The 19,372-nt window shown below is 34.6% G+C and overlaps 1 protein-coding gene across 1 annotated transcript; it reads right to left on the bottom strand.

Moving 5' to 3' along the window:
• Positions 1-12,884: 12,884 nt before the first annotated feature.
• On the bottom strand, positions 12,885-15,201 carry LOC131598995 (protein neprosin-like). The gene is made up of 7 exons (XM_058871519.1): positions 15,039-15,201; positions 14,862-14,948; positions 14,575-14,769; positions 14,307-14,471; positions 14,127-14,180; positions 13,674-13,811; positions 12,885-13,300 (listed from the first exon to the last, which is right to left on the bottom strand). The coding sequence occupies exons 1-7, from the start codon at positions 15,195-15,197 to the stop codon at positions 12,932-12,934; spliced, it is 1,167 nt and encodes a 388-aa protein (XP_058727502.1). The 5' UTR covers positions 15,198-15,201; the 3' UTR covers positions 12,885-12,931.
• Between the last annotated feature and the right edge of the window lie 4,171 nt (positions 15,202-19,372).

Below are 19,372 nucleotides of genomic sequence, written 5' to 3'. Positions count from 1 at the left end.
AGTAAAATTGGACCAAACTAAAGCCATCATCGTGTTCATAATACGATTTGCAATCGAACCATGTAATTTTTTTTATTTATTAACCGTGGTGTATGAGTATAAATTCTGCAGAATGGAAAAAAAGCCCCAACGAAGACGATGGGAACAGTAACGGCGTGCAGGTTTTTTTCTGTTTTTAAAATTCTGGGACGCTTTTTATATAGCGCGCGCGTCAATGAACAAACAACTGATGACTGCAGCCAGGTTGGTAATACGGTAGCCTTTGTAAGTCTTGGGTTGGGGGTTCGACTCCCACCAAAGACAATTTATTTTGTTATATTGCAGGATGTATCTTGACACAAGATCCGGTGCTCGCAACCACATATATACCTACCATACACCTGCAATCACTACCACTGAATGTACATGAAGACCGATCCAATGACTCACAGCGTGAATCTCCACCATGGACCCTCAGGGGGCGTCCACATGCAATCAGCGCCCAGGTTTTGTTGTTTATTTGTTTCTCATTATTTTTTTATTTCTCTTTTTTACTTATTATTTTGTTTTCTTATTAAATTGAATATTAAATTAAATTAAAGTAATATAATTAGAATGAAATTAGGGTTATGTTAGGTTTTAGGAATTATATTTCCCGATTATTTGATTATGTCGATTATTCGACTTAATTGATTTAATTAATTTTAATAATAAAAATCACAAAAAACCCTAGGAGTTATAACAAAAATATCAGGGTTTGTCCAATCCCACCGCCCATTTGGCCAGGAAAATATTAACCATCAATTAACTCTCTCCTCGACCCGACTAAATCTATTAGTCGCATTAGACAAGAGATAAAAAAAACATAAAATCCAAAACACATTTAATTTGCTGCCCGTGACGATCAATCTATCGATCTGAGTAACCAGCAATGCCCCTTAATCCGTTAGCTATACTGACCAAATCTATTGGTCACCGCATCTAACGGTGCCATATCAAATCAGGGTTGTACGCCTAAAACATCTAAAAAATACTAAACCACAAACTACGGATTTTCATCCTTTCCAATCTGGCAATTCAAAATGCCTTTCCAATTATAACTCAAAACTACCATAGGCCATTCAAAAAGCCTTCAAACCATTCAAATCTAATTCTAAGGCGTACAACCCTGTGCCCGAACTACGTTGACTCTGATCCTCCATAAGGAGGTACGTAGGCACTTGGATAACCAAGGCGAGTCCCCCACCCTAAAATCTCAATTTTCCCCCTATTCACCTCCTTAGCTATAAAACCTAAATATTTTAGCCATAAACTGTTACCTTAGATTCAAAGCCATAGGAAAGGGTTGAGGGTGCCTAACACCTTCCCTCAACCTGATTATAATAACTTACCCCGAATCTCTAAACTGCGTAGGGTTTCCTATTCGCCCTTCAGAATAGGTGGCGACTCTAAATCTTAATTTTTAGGGCAGGTTGCTACAACGGGATTGGTACGGGGTCAAAAGTAAAATACCTCGGTGCCCGATTGTTGTAATTTGGAGGTCGAACCTGCTGCGGAGGTTGTTGTGACCTTTGTTGAAATGGTTGTTGCGAAACCTAAGGTTGATAAGTTGGCGCTGAGTTAACAACTGGAGTTATCGTAGCAACTTGAGGTGGAAACTTCTTCTTTGCTTTGTGCAAGACATTGTTGACATCTTGATCCTTTTTTTCTGGAAAGAACTTCCATATTTTCTAGGACCAATAGAAGATTCTGGTTCTTTGTTCAAACGTCCTTCTCGAACTGCTTCTTCTAAACGTACACCCATGTTTACCATCTCGGTAAAGTAATTTGGTGCACTTGCAACCATTCGTCCGTAGTAAAATGGACTCAAAGTCTTGAGATAAATTTTTGTCAGTTCTTTCTCTTCAAGTGGTGGACATATTTGAGCAGCAACTTCACGCCATCTCTGAGCGTATTCCTTGAAGCTTTCTCTATCCTTCTGAGTCATGGCCCGGAGTTGATCTCTGTCGGGAGCCATATCCAGATTGTACTTATACTGCTTGACGAAAGCCTCTCCGAGGTCTCGAAAAGTACGAATCTCTGAATTGTCCAAGTTCATGTACCATTTGAGTGCAGCACCAGTCAGGCTGTCTTGAAAATAATGAATGAGCAATTGTTGATTATCAGTCTGAGTTGACATCCTTCGAGCGTACATCACTAGGTGACTTTGTGGGCATGAATTCCCTTTGTACTTCTCGAAATCGGGTACTTTGAATTTGTGAGGAATCTGAACATTTGGAACTAAATAGAGGTCTGCAGCATTCTTTCCAAAAAAATCTTGTCCTCGGAGACTCTTGAGTTCCTTCTGCATTTGCAGAAACTGTTCCTAGAACTCGTCCAATCTTTCATATACGCCAGCGTCCTCGCTTGGAGTGTGATGATATACTTGTCCACCTGGTGGAGGAAAAGTATGCACAAATGGTCGTGGAGAAGCCATGACAGCAGATCTTGAAATCTCAGCATTCTGTTGTGTGAAACCCATTGTCGTTGCTCTTGGAACTTCAATTTCCAGAGGTCTGTAACCCTCCGGTGGACGCATATCCATTGTGGCTCTTGGAATTTCAGAAACTAGGGGTATGTACCCTTCTGGAGTAAAGTTATACGGCATGCCCCAAGGTCGGTCGGGAGGCATGGTATACTGAGGAATAGGAGTAGAAACAATCTCGGAAACCACAGTCCTTTGTGGTTCTTCTTGCGTTGGTCGATTCTGCGTAATTACCAGGGCTTCTACCATACTATTGAGCCTTTCAACAGTATCTTTGAGAGTAGTAATCTCTTCGCTGAGTTCTCCATTCTCTTGCTCAAAGTCTTCCATTCTTTTCTTGCGACTTGAACTAGTGTTGTATGGATGAGACAGCTTGAATGCCTTTGTTCACCTCCTTCTCCTCCTCTCTTTCTGGAGAAAGGAAAGTGACGATTAGATCCGCGACAATTCTCGTGTCAGTGCGCATAACTAAAGCGATGCATGATGTGTAATTAAGTTAATATTTTTCAAGGAAACACCATAATTACGTTATAAAACATCAAATTTTATTAATTAAGCGAAAACGGCGTATTTTACACACTTTAAAAAGGGAAATACAGAGAAACTGAGAGAAAGGACTCTAAAACTTTGACGAAGAGCCGACTTCATGTTCTAACATTTTCTTCTGTTTCTTGAGCTGAGCGTTCTCTGACGTGAGTTGATCGATGATCCAGGAAGCAGGAGGGATATGATGAGAAAGTGATGATTATGTCACTTGTCGATCGAGTACTTCAAGTAACTCATCCTTTCTTCTTAGGATGTTCGTAATCTCAATGTTTTCCGTGTTGACGATTCGATACTTGTTTTTCCAAGCATTCCTTTCTTCACATACTTAGGTTAATGCTGCTTGCAGTTTCTCAACATCGGTGGAGAAAAGGAATATTGGTTCCCTTAGGGGAATAGGTTCTTGATGCTGATATGGCATTCTGAGCTTGAATGCTCTGATGCGTACCCATTGAAGGTAAGGATCCAGGGAGATGCAAAGATGTTTTCCTAACAATCTTCTCCCTTTGTTGTGAACAAAACGCCAGGCTTGGGCAATTTCCTTTTTCAGCATGTTACCGTGATCGTCGATATTCGTAAAGAACATACCCTCCAATTGAATATTACTTGGTATATTTTTCATGGGATAGCCGTATTGACGACGGGCTAAAGCTGGATTATAACTGATTCATCCCTTAGTTCCAATAAGGGGTATGTTGGGATAATTTCCGCAACTGAAGAGGATCTTGGTTTCGTCGTTGTTAGGACTACACCAATCAATGTCTGAATGAGTGAGAGACATGATTTTCTGTGACCAGTAAAGGCCATCCCTCATATTCCAGAAAGTGCTAGACTTTGGCAGGTGCGAGACGAACCATTCGTATAACAACGGTACACAGCATGTGATTAATCCTCCTCGCTGCAGGTTTCTTGAATGCACTGAGTGATAAGCATCCGCAAGCAAGGTTGGAACTGGATTTCCAATCAAGAAGATCTTAATTTCATTAATGTCGACGAAATCCTTAATGTTAGGAAACAAAAACAATCCGTAGATAAGCAAAGCCAAGATTTTCTCAAAAGCACTCATATCTTGGATGCTAACGAAGTACCGAGCTTGATCTAACAAGAACTTGGAGGGAAATCCTTGAATTCCTCCTTTACTCACCATATGAGTTCTGATGTCGACTACGTTCAAGGGAGTAGTTGCAGCAATGATAGTGTCGTTAGGGTTCTTTTCCAAACCGGAGTACGAATCTTGCGCGTACACAGGTATTCCAATCAGACGAGAGTACTCCTTCAACGTAGGCATGAGTTGATAATCTGGAAAGGTAAAGTAGTGATACGTTGGATCGTAAAACTGGACCAAAGTGGGAAGGATCCCATCCACAATGTTAGTGTTGAGAAGAGGCAGAAGTTTTCCATACTTTTCCTAGAAAGCCTAGGGGTTGACCACTAGTTTTCCGAGCTTTTCCAATTCCTCGACCTTAGGAATTTTGAAGGTGTATTTCCTAGCTCTCTTTCTTCCGTAATCCATGGTATAGATCCTTAAGTCCTTTCTCCGTTTCTCTCTTTCTATGAAGTTCAAAAACGTTTGTTATTTAGTTTCCTTGAAAAACGACTCGAAAAAGACTCTTTTGTTTTTAAATATTATGATGAATGTATGAATGCACACACAAGAGTTTTTAAACAAACATGGCGTAGAAGGGTATAGTGGTCATGAAGTCACAACGCAAACCTCGCCCCAAGGTAAACTAAGGATAAGGATTTTTGTACCTGTAGAACGGGTTCTAGGGATCTCAGAGTTTTTGCTCAACCTTAAAGATACATTGATTGGTATCTATAAGAGAGTTTTCTCTAAGTGTAGTATCTGCGTGACAATTACTTTCGTAATCACCACTCTACGTCCTAAAAAAGGCTTTAAGTGGGGTTAATGTGTTTCTAGGTCCTCCTGGTACAAATCAGTCTCGGAATGCATTGGCGCAGTTAATCACAACCAGCCAGGCAAATCCCAAGAGTAGATTAGGGAACCAAGATTAGAGGGCCTTCATCGAGAAGACATCATCCATCCTATCTTATGTTGCACTCAAATCCGGGTATAGGATTTCTCACCATAAGAGGAATCAAGCCCTTTCCCGATACAGAACATAAAATATAAACAAATATATATGCAATAATCACATGAAATGACACAGAGGTTAGGCAGGACCTCTCTTGTTTGAGGGGGAATTTGGCATCCCTAATTCCTCATGGGGGCTGGACCAGCATAGGTCAACCACTGGTTTGGATGAAAAACCAAGGTTTTTAACAAATTTCCCCAGTGGAGTCGCCATTTTTCTATGGCCGTCGTTTTGTTTACCTCCCCGTTTTACTTGGGAGGACGGCACGCTAGACCCTTCACGCGAAATTTGGAAGGAGGATGTGCCCGGGGCGGGAGGAATTTTGTTTCAGTTCTTCCTACGATATCACACGAACTTTTTAATTATCCTACGAGTAGCAGAGGCGAAAAATATCTCAAATAAACCCTAGGAGTTTGCTAAGTGTGGGGATTCACCTAGACTAGATATTCTGGAGTCCGGGAGGGTAGGTTATACATAGGGAAGAGTTTAAGCACCCTACATATCCGTAGTACACTACGGGAACCTTCTTTGTGTCAATGTGATTGTGTTTGTTGCTTATTATTGGGAAAGTTTCTCCTTTGTGTTAGGAGAGAGAATTGAATTGAATTGAAAAGAAGACTGACTGACTGACTATTTTTGGTATTTTATTAGCTCGCTGAGATTCCTTGTGAACCTCATGTCTACATATCCCTAATGGAAGTCGGAGCTTTTTGTAGTTCGGAGAACTAATTAGGGAAATTAATGATTTTTTGGTGCCTTGCTTGAAGCTCAAGGTTGAAGTTTGAATTAAATCTCTGTTTACAGTAAAGAGACATGAAATCATCTTTACAGATAGGTATTTCTACTATTCCACCACAAACATTAAAAGAGTGACAGAATAACAGAATTCATTTCATTCAAGAGGGGGACCTTACTTGTGTATGTGCAAGTATACCAGTCAACTGCGTCTTGAATGAAAGAAAGATGCTCATCAAAATTAGGGAAAGTTACCACATGCCTGGGTTTTACTGCCAGAGCATGCCTTTCAAAATCCTAAATGGGAGGCTTGATAAAAATGGAAATGTAATGTAATGTTTGTTTGTTTGAATGTGGTGAGATAGGAGAAAGATCTCTCTATAGAGATAAGCTACATCTATCTACTGTATAAAATATTTGACTTTAGCTGGCTTGTATGAGGCCCAAGCCTGAGGATTTTTTAGATTGATTGATTTTATTGACTCTGGGATATGACTCCATTGGGGATTAACTTAAACTAAAAGGTTATGGTGTTCTGTACAAAGCCCAGAATTGTGGCTGACTCTAACTAGAGAGAATTTATTTGATGGATTTTTATTTGGTGTTCTGTACAAAGCCCAGAATTATGGCTAACTCTACTTAGGGAGACTCTATTTTGTGCCTTGTATGAAGCCCAAAGTTGTGGTTGACTCTTGACTGGGGAAGTTTTTATTTCATGCCTTGTATGAGGCCCAAGGTTGAGGCTAACTCTTTGGGGAGTTTTACTCTGATGGAGGATTTATTTCTTAAAAGACTGATTTTCTTGGTGCTAACCCTTTCCAGGGATTTTGAATGATAGCAGAAATTTTGTCTAATTGAGACTTCTTGTTTAAAGCCCAAGATGAAGGCTGAAACTGACCGAGGATGGATAACTATTGGTCCTAGACTTTGCTAAGGAAATTAATGAAGATCAGGGTGACAGAGACTGTCCATGCCTCTCATTCCAAAGGTGTACTCAATATGAGATTGAGACAATCTTAGCTTGTTTGAAGTCTGGTTTAAAGAATGGAAGAAACTCACCAGGATAGGTTAGGAGGTGACTAAAGACCTGTTCTTATGTTTATAAGAAACCTGATGGGTCCTTGTATACAAGCTCAAGAGTAAGCTGGAAATGCTTTTAAGAAGCCTGTGGGTCCTTGTACGAAGCCCAAGAGGAGGCTAATCGAGGGTCCTTGTTATAGCACAAGAGAAAGCTATGTGGTTTTGAACTTATTTTGGCTTTAAGCAAATGGGTAAGAGGTTTCACCGGAAATAATTCCTCTTTGGGTGGATGTGTCCTAGTTTGGGTTCTAAGGCTTTTTTTCAAGATGTTTCACCGGGAATAATTCATATTGAGGGTTTTTGAACTACAGATCTCTAATTAGGAAAGAGCCTTCACCGGGAAGACATTCTCAATCCTAGGCCATATTCCTATAATATATATTAATATATATTAATATATATATATATACACATATATATATATATAGTTTAACTGTCCTAGGGTTTACACTCAAACGTAGTTCTAAACCATATATATAAACAGTTCTATATTTGAAAGTAATTTAAATAAAGACTGTAAATTGAGAGCTTGTAAAGCCTAACCTGGATGGAGTGGAGGCCTTTGAAGATGTATATACAAAGCATTGCCAACAATTTTTGGATAACAGTTGAATATATATTATAAACAGTTAAGGGTTTTTGAAAACAGAAGAAGTGAAGATGGACAAAGGTCACATAGGTATCTGAAGAGTTTCACCGGGAATAATGCCCTTCAAATACTAGAAGAATGTTTTTTTTGAAAACAGAAAGAAGATTTTGTAAATAAAGTTTTTGAAAACAAACTATGAAAATAAAAAGATGCTGGGACTTACACTTTATTAGAGGCCCAGTACATTATAGTACTGCATATATAAAAAAAATAGTTGAAAATGATTAGCAATTGAAATGATTATTGTTTCGTTGTTTGAAAACTTTGATCGTTCGGCTAATCGGAGATTTGAAAACAGTTTAAATTCTTGACAACAGTCAACTTATTTAAGATAAAGACAAAGTCTAATCTTAATTAAGACCAAAATGATTAGGGTTTTAACACAAAAATATTTACAAGAGATTTGGTTTTGAAAATCAAGTGAAAATTATAATTTTTAATGTATTAAAACATACTTAAAATATATGATTTTTAACCTAATTAAAATATACTAAAATAATATATTTTTTATGATTTTTTTGATATATTCTCAAAATAGATATAATAAATAAGAAGTGTGTAAAAAATGAAACAAAAATATTTTAGTTTAATAGGTGAAATAATTAGTTAAAGTTGTAAAGAAATTGAAGTGAAAAAGTGGTAAAAAATAGGGTTTTGTCACCTAAAGGGCTTGAACTCGCGCCCTCTAAGTCACTAACCAAAATTCTCACCATCTGGGCTACGCGCGCAGTTTGTTAAACAAACACCTTCAATTCATTATATTTGAGAACAAGTGCATAAAAGAACAAAAATAAAATGAACAAAACAAAAGGTCTGAGGGGGGGGTTCGAACCCCAGACCTTGGGCAAGAAAGACTTTGGACGCGCGCTGTAGCCATTGTGACATTACGATCAATTCGTAAATGACACCCCTATCATTCAAAATAAGATAGACTCATTCCTGGGAAATTTGAAAAAAATGGCGCCACCATCTTCATCTTCAACCTCAAGCTTCAAATATTTGAATTTGCTATCTCCTTCGTTTCTCAACCAAACTCAAAGATGTAAACATGGATTTTGCTCGTTTTTGAACAAGGATCATGATGGTATCCTTTGATTTTATTTATTTTCAGTATAATTCAAAATTCACATGCATGAACACGAAGAACCCTAAAACTGAAATTAAACATGAAATACTCTATATGCATGATTTGATGCAATTCATTGAGGGTTAATGATCCTTAAAGGTGTAGAAACCAATTGGTAACTTCATTTCTAATTTATCATGCGTGAATTATAGAGTTTGAAGCTCTTAAAACTTACCTCAAAATGGAGATTTAGCTCTGATCAAAGTGTGCTACAGAGTTGTTGCAATGATCCAGATAGCTTCAGTGATCCCTTTGGAAGGTGTTGAGATGCTTAGCTTGGATTGAAACTGCCCAGAACCCCTTGATCGACCCCAACTGATATGGCATCAAATGAGGGGTGGATATGATGATTCTCCATGTACAGAAGTGTTGCAGAGGTTTGGATCACCTCTAAATACCTCCCTTGATGTGTTTGAATACTTACTTTCAAAGGAAGAGCCTTGGTTTGAAAATCCGAGTCTTCTTGCCAAAGAACCTTTGAAAAACCTAAGTATGAAAAGAGAAGAGAGAAAGCAAGAATTATGTTGCTTTGGTGTGTCTAATTACTGAGGTATGCTCTCTTATTTATAGGCAAAGAGTTCAGTGTGTTTGCAGAGAGTGAGCTTTGCTTAATGAGGTTAACTTGTTTTCTTGGCCATGAAGAAATGTGAGAAGGATCCATATGCAATGATGAGTTTTTTGATACCACTCCCTAGCCATAGGTTTTGCTTGATCTTAGGGGGCAAATTTGATGCAGAAATGAGTTCTAATTGGTTGGGAGAAGATTCCTTTGATGAATCACCACTTGGCCATAAATTCTCAAAATGCAATCATTACATAATCACATGTTTTGGTTTTGGAATATTCCCTTCAAAAATTTGTGCAATGATGCAAATGATTCTCTCCTATCCTTGCAATGTTTCTGAAGTTTAGAGGCACCATTTAGTGTAAGCATTTGCACAAAATTGCAAATTTCACACTTAGGCATGACCTATAATTTCACTTCAAATGCCTAACTTTGATCAATCATATCTCCTAGCTCAAAATGAATTTGGAGAAGGTTGAGCACAATTTGGAAATCCCTTGATATGTACTTTAATTCATTAGTTTGGTGTTTCCCCAAAATCCTTAGGGAAATTAATGAAAAAGTCCCATAAAGTTTGAAGAAAACTAGGGTTTTCTTGCTAGTTTTGTGAAGGCAGTCACTTTCAAGCTCCATATCTCTTAAATGGTTGATTTCTAGCCAAAAAATCATATGTGACAAAGTTGTTTATTGGATCAAAATCTACAACTTTGATGTTGGAAGTTTTTCTCAGTTTGTACTTGAAATTTTGAGATATTCCCTTCCAAAGTTTTGAAAAAAAGACTTTTAAACACTTAGAAAAATTTCTAAGTATGAAAAGTCAATCTTTGACTTTTTGATTCTTGATTGATTTTCTTGATTTTCTTTGGTCAAATGACTTCAATAATCATATATTGATGATACTGATCCTTAAAAGTCATGTTTTGACTAAAAACCCTAAAAGTCAAAGGTGGCCCTGTACAGTTGACTTTTTCCAAATGAAGTGAAATCTTGGACCTTTGTGATGAATCAAACTCTCCTCCTCAAATGAATGATGTGAATGGATGATATTGAGGTAAAATAAATTTTTGAGTCATGTTTTGAGTTTTGGATCCATGTCCTGATTAAAAGTCAACTATTTTGGTGAATTAGGTCAAAAACCCTAATTGTCTACCAGATGAAATTGATGATTATAGATCTTGAATTGAAGTGTGATGCCTAATGGATATTGTCATATGGATTATTTGAAGATGATTGAAGCCTTTAAGTGATGCTCTGGGGCTTCCTAGGGTTTCCCAGATGTAGTCCCTGATTTTAGTCCTTGATGGGCTCAAAACCCTAGATTAGTGAACTAAGCAACCTTGGGCCTATATAATTGAGTGTCTAATTAATCATAGGTGAATAAAATGAAACTTTTGAGTCCTATGATTGTATTAGAGACTACTCCTTCTATTGATTGATCCTTTGCCTGAACTCTTTTGTTCTTGAGCACCCTCGACTGGGTATTAGACAAGTAAGTGATTGCTCTGAGTACTTGTCCTAAGTTGATGAGGTAATTGGAGGTATGACATCTCACGGAGGGTCAAAATTAGGGTATGACAGCAGGTTCTGAAAAAAATATTCCATTTGCTCCTCACTTCCAAATCACGGCATCACCTATTTCCATAACAGGCTTCCAGTTGCGAAGCTGATCACAAAGTTATAGCATCTCCGCAGCGCAATCAGGATCTTCATGCTACCATTTTTTTCTGTTTTTGTTTCTTTATTTTATTAATGAATTAATTTAGGAAATTAGGAGTTGTTCAATTTGGGTTATTGGATTTTAATTCTCCTCTTTTAATGTATTCTCCTTGGTGCCTAATTTCACCCTCGTGGTTTTTTTTTTAAAAAAAATAATTTAGTTCAATTTTATTTTACTTATGTGTTTTAATTATTTCATTTAGTTTTGTATCTCATTTATTTTAATTATCATTAGTCTAAAATAAAAAAAAACATCCAATTCTATTTTATTTTATTAGTTCTAATTAGATAATTTAGTTTATTAGAATTAATTTAGTTATTAGGTTATTAAACTAATTTAATTGTTAAGACATCTAAAAATTCAAAAATAAACTTTTATTTCATTAAGTTGTTTAGTTTAATTTTAATTTATTTTTAATATTTAGATTTGATATTTTATTACAAAAATAGAAAAACAGCAAAATTAAGTCTTTAATAATGTTAAATTATTAGTTTGTACATATCCTCTAGGTTTTCCCTGACTAATTCAAATATTCATCACTTGAAAATAATCTACAACTTTTTTGTAATCAATTTTTTTAAGTAAACTGACGGGGTGAATGTACATCCACACTTTTCTCGAATTAACCGATTGATTGGCAAATGCCACATTGATAGGTCATTCAATTCAAAACTCACATGTGGGCCATGACTAAATCTATTTCAAGACAACTCTTTTCATAAACTAAAAGCGACCAATAAAAAATCTTAGAGTCGGACTAGAAGGCTCTAACTTCCTCATTGTACAGTAAGGCTCTGTTTGGTAAGTCAAGTTTTCGAGCTTATAACTTATGTCTTATAAGTTCATATGATAGTTTAGACCCGTTTGGTAACGGTCTTTTCATCACGAGCTTATAGCTTATTTTACTAGCTTATAGCTTATTTTCCAGACGCTATTTCAAATAGCGTTTTAGCTTATGTCTTATAGCTTATCATTTTTTCTCCCTTTTTTATCCTTATTATTTTAATTAAAATTCATTTTAAACCCTTGTAATTTATTTTAATTTAAAATAAAATAAATATATATTAAATATCTTTTATGTCATTTTACATTTATAAGTTATTTGAACCGCTAATTTTACCAAACACTTCAATTAGCTTATAAGCTATTAGTCTCAACCATCCGCTATAAGCTATAAGTCATCAGTCATCAGCCATCAGTCATCAGCCATCAGTCATCAGCCATCAGTCATAAGCTATAAGCTATCAGCTAGCTAATCAGTCAACCGCTATTTTTAACAAACAGACCCTAAGAATACGTAGGCACATAGTTCTGAAACTCTGTCGAGCTTACTAACAAAATACTAACATTTTCATTCTTTTTTATTTTTGTAAATAATTTATATTTAAATAAATAAAATAAATAAAGGCATGAAATATTCCTCTTGAATAGAGGGAAGTGAGGGGTTCCTAACACCTCCCCCTCACTTAACTGACTCCCAAACACTTATTCGATTGCGATGACTGTCTTATCCCTTATTTTAAGATTTATCATTATTTCTCATGTTTCTTAAGAATGAAAAAAATATAGCGGCGACTCTGTATTTTTTCCCGTCTGCAACAAACTCAATTCTAACGGTTAATGAATAAATAAAATTCATGTTTGTTTTTAATTTGAACTGTCAATTCAAAATAAGATTATTTTACCAAATAAAATTTCATACTTTTAATTTGAATAAGGTTATAAAGTATGGGATTCCATATTTTTATCCTTTATTAATTAAGGAATAATACTTTATATTATTAGACCGAGAAAACCCCTTTAAAAACATTAAAAATATAATATTTGTTAATGTACTTATTAAAAAAATGCAAATTATATTTGTTCACGGATCATTAAAAATCTTTATTATATATAATTAAAAGGTATTCATCATAATTAAGTTCTACAATTACCACCTGGTCCTCCAAATTGAAGAGAATACCCATAAAGTTTTCCATTATGTGCATAGTTTGTAGCTCCATAGCAATTAGGAGCATCATTGTAAGTTTCTACTGCATATGTTTCAGGATCATAACCATTTCCAACTATATTCACTTGTTGAACAAATATAAAATAAGCTGCATGAAGAGGGTGAGTATCTGGTATATGGCCAGAACCCATTGCAGGACTATCAGTACCCGTAGGAGTTACTGTATATCCTCCCCATCCTATTTCTTCAGCACCGTCCAATGATGAGAATAAAGCAGCAGGAAAATATCCAATATCCTTGTCAATCACTTTTATCCACCAATTGCCTTTATTATCCTGAACACCATAAAATTTGATAATTTTACTATTAGTGTTATAAATATTCAAATATTTATGACTTAATTGAAAGAATTTAATTTAATTTAAGTTAATATATACTCCTTCCAGGCTTATTTATAAACAAAGATTCTTTCTTTACGTTCATAGAATAATTAATGTATCTGATCATTTATATAGACTAGATACATTCATTATTCAATGAATTTAAAAAGATAATCTTTCTTATAAATCAGGCCGTAATAGTCTATAATATTTTATATAACATCACTTTGAACATCATCATTTTGTATCATTACAATTTAAAAATATTTTATGATACAAATTAATTTAAATGTTTTAATTAAATTGAAATTTTATTTAAAGAGATGACCTGAGAAATTCTAAGTGGTAGGTTCACCATCTCTCCGTCGTAGGTAGATGTTTTAGTGATAGGTGCACCAAAGGTATGTGATCTGTCAACTTGAACGAAACCTTTGCAAAACATATTAAAGCATCCATTCTTTCCTGACTGTAGTTTTTAAATTTCATGTTATATTTACAAACAAAATCATATATAACTTTAGATTCAGAGAAATATAAGAAAAATATTAATAAAAAAACAAAAGTATTCATGACAACTTTATGAGAAAGGAGAGTTAAAAAATGTATTAAGAACATCTAAAATTTATAAATAATAATATATAATAAATGAAATGGTATTATATAATTGGTTGAAGATATGATGCTTAAATATTTTTTATGGTATAGAATTTGCCACTCATGTAAAATAATTTATATACTAATAAATAACTAAATATTAAATAATATATAAATTTTTACTTACCGCCCAGAACGAATATAAATGAGTTTGATCGTCATTATAAAATTCTGGAGACACCTAACATCAATTAAGAGATGAATTAGAAAATAATTAATTCATTTCAATATCAAATTTATAGTTATGTATTCATGCATGTGTTTAGACTAAAATAAAATTGAAATTATAGAATAAATTAAAACTCACATGCCATCCAACTGTGATTTTGTTTATATTGTCTCCTTCTCCCCTTTGGACATATAAGTTACCTGAACTTGTTTGACCTTTATAAACTTTTGGATTCCAAACACTAGTAGTTCCAATAACCCCATAGTAAGGAGAAAGCAGTTTTGTCATATACACGCGAGAAAACTAAATTTTAATAAATTCAAATATTAATAAAAAAGTAATATATGTTAATTATATAAATAATTTAAGAAATTGAAATTTGAATTTATTATATGATAAAACTTACATGATTTATGCCACCATTTTGAGTTAGATTATGAGCATTGAATAACTTTTTTTGTTGAATTAAATCATTTTTGGTTGTCCTCCGAATAGGAACAGTTCCTTTAGGACAACTAAATTTCTCAAGTATGAGTGTAGGCTTGATTGATGAATTTTGAACTCTTGTTTCAGTAATATTGCTTTCAAAAACAGGTTTTTTCTATCACCAAAAATAAAAAAATAAAATAATCATTGAAATAAGTTGTATTAGTAAAAAAATAGATTAAAATAATACATATTAAATTATTTTACCTGTAATTTATGATTTTTTAATAAAGGATGATCAAAAGCTGGTTGTTTGTTAATGTCAACACAATCAACTATGTATCCTGACTTTGTCTATGAAAACCACCAGAATGAAATAAAGAAAATTAGAAAGATAAATCAAATTAGACAACCTTAAAGCACCAATAAATTAAGCATAAATACATGAATACTCTTTAAAGGAGGCTTGTTAAGAATGTTTAGTTGTCTCTCCAATTCTAAATCTTCTTTTCTCAACCCACTCTGGATATCATGATCTTTGTGGCAAGTACTCATGGTCACCAAACACAGAGCCAACATCAATATGTTAATCATTTTTGACATTCTCTTTTAGTGATGCTTAATTATGATATATTAGAGTTTAGTATATTGCTTATTTATAGACCAATATTCAAAAGCTAATGAAATAATATAATAATTTAATCAAGATAAAATATATTAGGCCAATGATTTTTTTTTGACTTTATACCACCGATTTAGTCTGGTTCGGGAGCGAGTTCTGGAATCAAGTGGTTCCATCCCCTTCCAGATCGCAGTTGCGGGGGATCGAACTGTCGTTCTCCCTACCAAATCTAGCGTCAATCACCATTGGACCAACTAACGATTGGTAAGGCCAATAATATTAATTGAATACATTTTTGTTTTAATATATATTTTGAAAAATTAATTATTATATACTTTTTCTTTATTTTTGTTTTTCTTTCTTAATAACTTTATTTGAAATAATTTTCCTATTTTTCTTTATTCAATCAAAAAAGTCAGAATGTTTCATTTTTAATAGCACTTATTATCTAAATATTTAGTTTTTATTGTACAAACACACATTCCAATTCTCAAATATACAAAATTCATTTTAAATCATTTTTTTTCATTTCACCAAATTTAAAATGTATGATTATTTTGAATGTGAAAGATAAATTATAATTGCAATAAAAATGGAATAATAGAATAGTTCAACATATATGTATTATTTGTGTTAAATCAAGCTGGTGTACCTACGGATTCAAGATTTTAAGATTAGGCTGGGTTGGACTCTTTTTGGTTGAACTGATTCTAGATAAATAAATTTTTTTATTTATATAAGATTAACAGTGCAAAAAATATATATTTTTAAAATGGTATAAAAATATTTATAATCTTTTGATAATTAACATTTAAAGTTTATATAAATTTTTAGAGTCTTTTATATATTTTAAATTTATATTTAATTATTTAAATATTTTCATCAAAAAAAGGAAAAAAAAAGTATGTAAAATGTCCCGAACCCTTTTTTTTTTGTGTTCAAAAAAATAAATTCAATAATTAAATAATTAATTTTCATTTTTCCACAAAAACTTAAGTATATTTTAAGACTAAAAGTAATGAATTATAAGTTAAACATACCCAAGACTTTTATTTTAATATAATAATGTATATATTTTTAAAATGGTATAAAGATATTTATAATCTTATAATAATTAACATTTAAAGTTTATCTAAATTTTTAGAGTCTTTTGTATATTTTAAATTTATATTTAATTATTTAAATATTTTCATCAAAAAAACGAAAAAAACAAAGTATGTAAAATGTCCCGAACCCTTTTTTTTTGTGTTCAAAAAAATAAATTCAATAATTAAATAATTAATTTTCATTTTTCCACAAAAAGTTAAGTAAAGTTTTAAGACTAAAAGTAATGAATTATAAGTTAGACATACCCAAGACTTTTATTTTTGTAACACCCCATACATAACTGACTAGTATATTATGCATGAAACGTTAAAATTGATATTGAGTACATACAAAAGTCAAATATAAAAGAAGATCTACATAGAATACAACATGGAAATTCTACTAAGAAGCATAATACAAGAGTCTTCTATGGATCTTGCACAGCGGAATAGCAAAACCAACATGATCTTTGAGCCATCACCACTTCAAAGTCTTCTAGCCAAACCTGCTACTGACCAACCATTACTAAACTGCACATGAAAAAGGTAAGTTGATTGGGGTGAGATTACTAAATCTCAACGAGTTCCCCTATCTTACGGGTTCACTCGGTTTTACAGGGTACGTACATTAACAAACCGAATCCACTATTGATTCGGGGTTTATCCTTACGGCCAACTGCAAACACACAACAAGGATACGATCCACATTGGAAGTCCCTTCACTAACCAATGGGATCAACAAACAATCATGAGTAACAGTTTCCTCCAGAAAAGGTCTTTCGGGTTTACCTGCTTGCCTCCTGTCGGGCGCGACCCTCGAGGTCAGGTCTTCTGGGTTTAACTGCCTTTCTACTCTCGGAAGCTATCCTCAATCAATGCAAACAAGTATGCAAACCCGCATCCATATACGGGGAATCCAGAAACGCATTAACACCTCGACTAGGCTATAAAAACACACCCTCGATGAGTCACGCCCATGTCTATTGTCAAGAGACTTGTACAAGCACACTGCAAGATGATTAGACGGGTTCGCACAAGCCTAAATGGCCGCGAGATGACCTTAGCCTAATTAGCGTCATAGTCCCATTAACCATCTTCACGCACGTGTGTTAACGCCTAGTACAATACGCCATCCTGACACATGGGCCCATCGGGCGAAATCCTATTGATGTAGCTTACATGACATCACTAGAGATGGATTACCTGTTATGCGTAGGCCTACTTATCCGCATAACGCCACCATATCGAGTATGCAAGTGTGTTAACACCAAGTGGGGAATGCCTCAAGACCCTCACAATCACACTGCAACGGTAGCTCAGGTGTGAGCCTAAGATCACACGATCGGGGCTGTCTCATTGATGACAAAGCCCGGGACATAGCGCAACCTAGCCCCCGACCCGTTTCGCTTCAAGCATAGACACATATCAAGCGCCAAATCACACAAGCACACAATCCCAATTGTTTAACCGAAACAACGGGCATTAACAAGATATTCATATCTCATCACAACATATCATTCACATTTAAGCATAACATAGCAATTAAGTGCAATGAGATTAATTCAGCCTAACTATGCATAACTCACATGTTACAAAATCAACACACCCATGATCATATAAAACATTAGTATGTACAAATACTCGATAGACAAGTCTCACTAAGAAGGATTCTTATATTCTTAAATCAAACATTTTGGTTTAGGGACCAATTTTATTAGATATTACATCTAACTAGCTTTCCAACGATATAAACTTTGCGCAATTTCGATACCCGAGGCGAAAGTTATGAATTTTTAAAGTTTGCAAAATTTTCCATTTACACCCAGGGTAACCGGTTACCCAGAAGCCAGTAACCGGTTACTGGCATACAAAATGCCCAGCAACGCATTTTTTCAATAGAGTAACCGGTTACTCAGAAGCCAGTAACCGATTACCCTGTAGCAGAATCAGTTTTTTTTGCATTTTAAGGGTTCTAAACCAGTCCCAAATACTTTTAATTAATTTCCAGCATTACATATATAATTTCCAACGAATTTCTAACATGCAACAATGATCCAATGTACATATTATCTTCATAAAACATAATCTCGTCATTAAATTAAGCATGCATCACATTAACCCATTTAAACCCTTAACATGCAACCTTCCCCAAATTCCTACCCAAGGTTTCTAATCTAATGAAACTCACCTTTCTAAAATGGAGGTTGAGATGATGATCATTCATCCATTGAACTCTTAACTTGTTCAAAGATTCACCTTTTTCTTCAACAAATCCGTAGTTGCACTTTACACACATTCAGCTTGGATCACTCAACTTTAAACTCGTTTAACTCCAACAATACAGCACCTACGAACGCAAACCATCTATCTCAATCGAATAGAATTTCGTCAGCTTTCCGAAAAGTCCTAATTCGTCTCAATTGGAGATACGAGCAGAGATATATTACCTTTTTAGTGGGAGCTGCACCATTGTTGCGAAAATGGAACTTGACATAATAAACTTGAATCTTTTCCCTTTTCTTCCCCTTGCATTCTTCCAAAATTCTGACTTGGAATTATAAGCCCTCTACCTACCAAGTCTTAGGTCCATGCAACCTTATTTAATGTCCAAAGTGCCCCTCAACTAGGCTAATATTACAAGCTTGCCACTTGATTAATTTTCAACCAATTCCTTTTGGATCTAACTAATCCACTCACCATCTTAGTCACTTATAATGCATATAAATAATCATGCTTACACAATGTGGGATATTACATTCTCCCCCCTTAAATAGAATTCTTCCTCGAATTCTTTTCGATCACCATGATAACCACAACTTTGTGCCTTCTCCTTTGGGCAGATCATACAATTTAATCCGAAAGTTGTTCCATCCAAAGACACAACCCACCGAAACACTGGTGCCCCAGTGTCCTTGATCAGAACCCTAATTCTCACACACACATCTCTTTACATACTTTGTCTTGACATATCTAGTACAAGCCCTTTCCAAGGTCCTAGACCTTCACTATTCTATACTAGACTTCTGCGACTTTAGAAACCCTTTAAATCCGCTCTTATCGGATATGCTTCG

The sequence above is a fragment of the Vicia villosa genome, linkage group LG4, assembly GCF_029867415.1.
Source record: "Vicia villosa cultivar HV-30 ecotype Madison, WI linkage group LG4, Vvil1.0, whole genome shotgun sequence".
NCBI lineage: Eukaryota > Viridiplantae > Streptophyta > Magnoliopsida > Fabales > Fabaceae > Vicia > Vicia villosa.
This window is presented reverse-complemented; position numbering and strand designations above follow the sequence as displayed.

Bases quoted from the DNA above. Each gene is read 5' to 3' on its own strand.
- LOC131598995 (XM_058871519.1), bottom strand. From the start codon at position 15,197: ATGTCAAAAATGATTAACATATTGATGTTGGCTCTGTGTTTGGTGACC. The intron at 13,812-14,126 runs GTAAGTAAAAAT...TAAAAACTACAG, and splicing joins ATTTATATTCGTTCTGGGCG to TCAGGAAAGAATGGATGCTT. The intron at 13,301-13,673 runs GTCATCTCTTTA...TATGGTGTTCAG, and splicing joins TACCACTTAGAATTTCTCAG to GATAATAAAGGCAATTGGTG.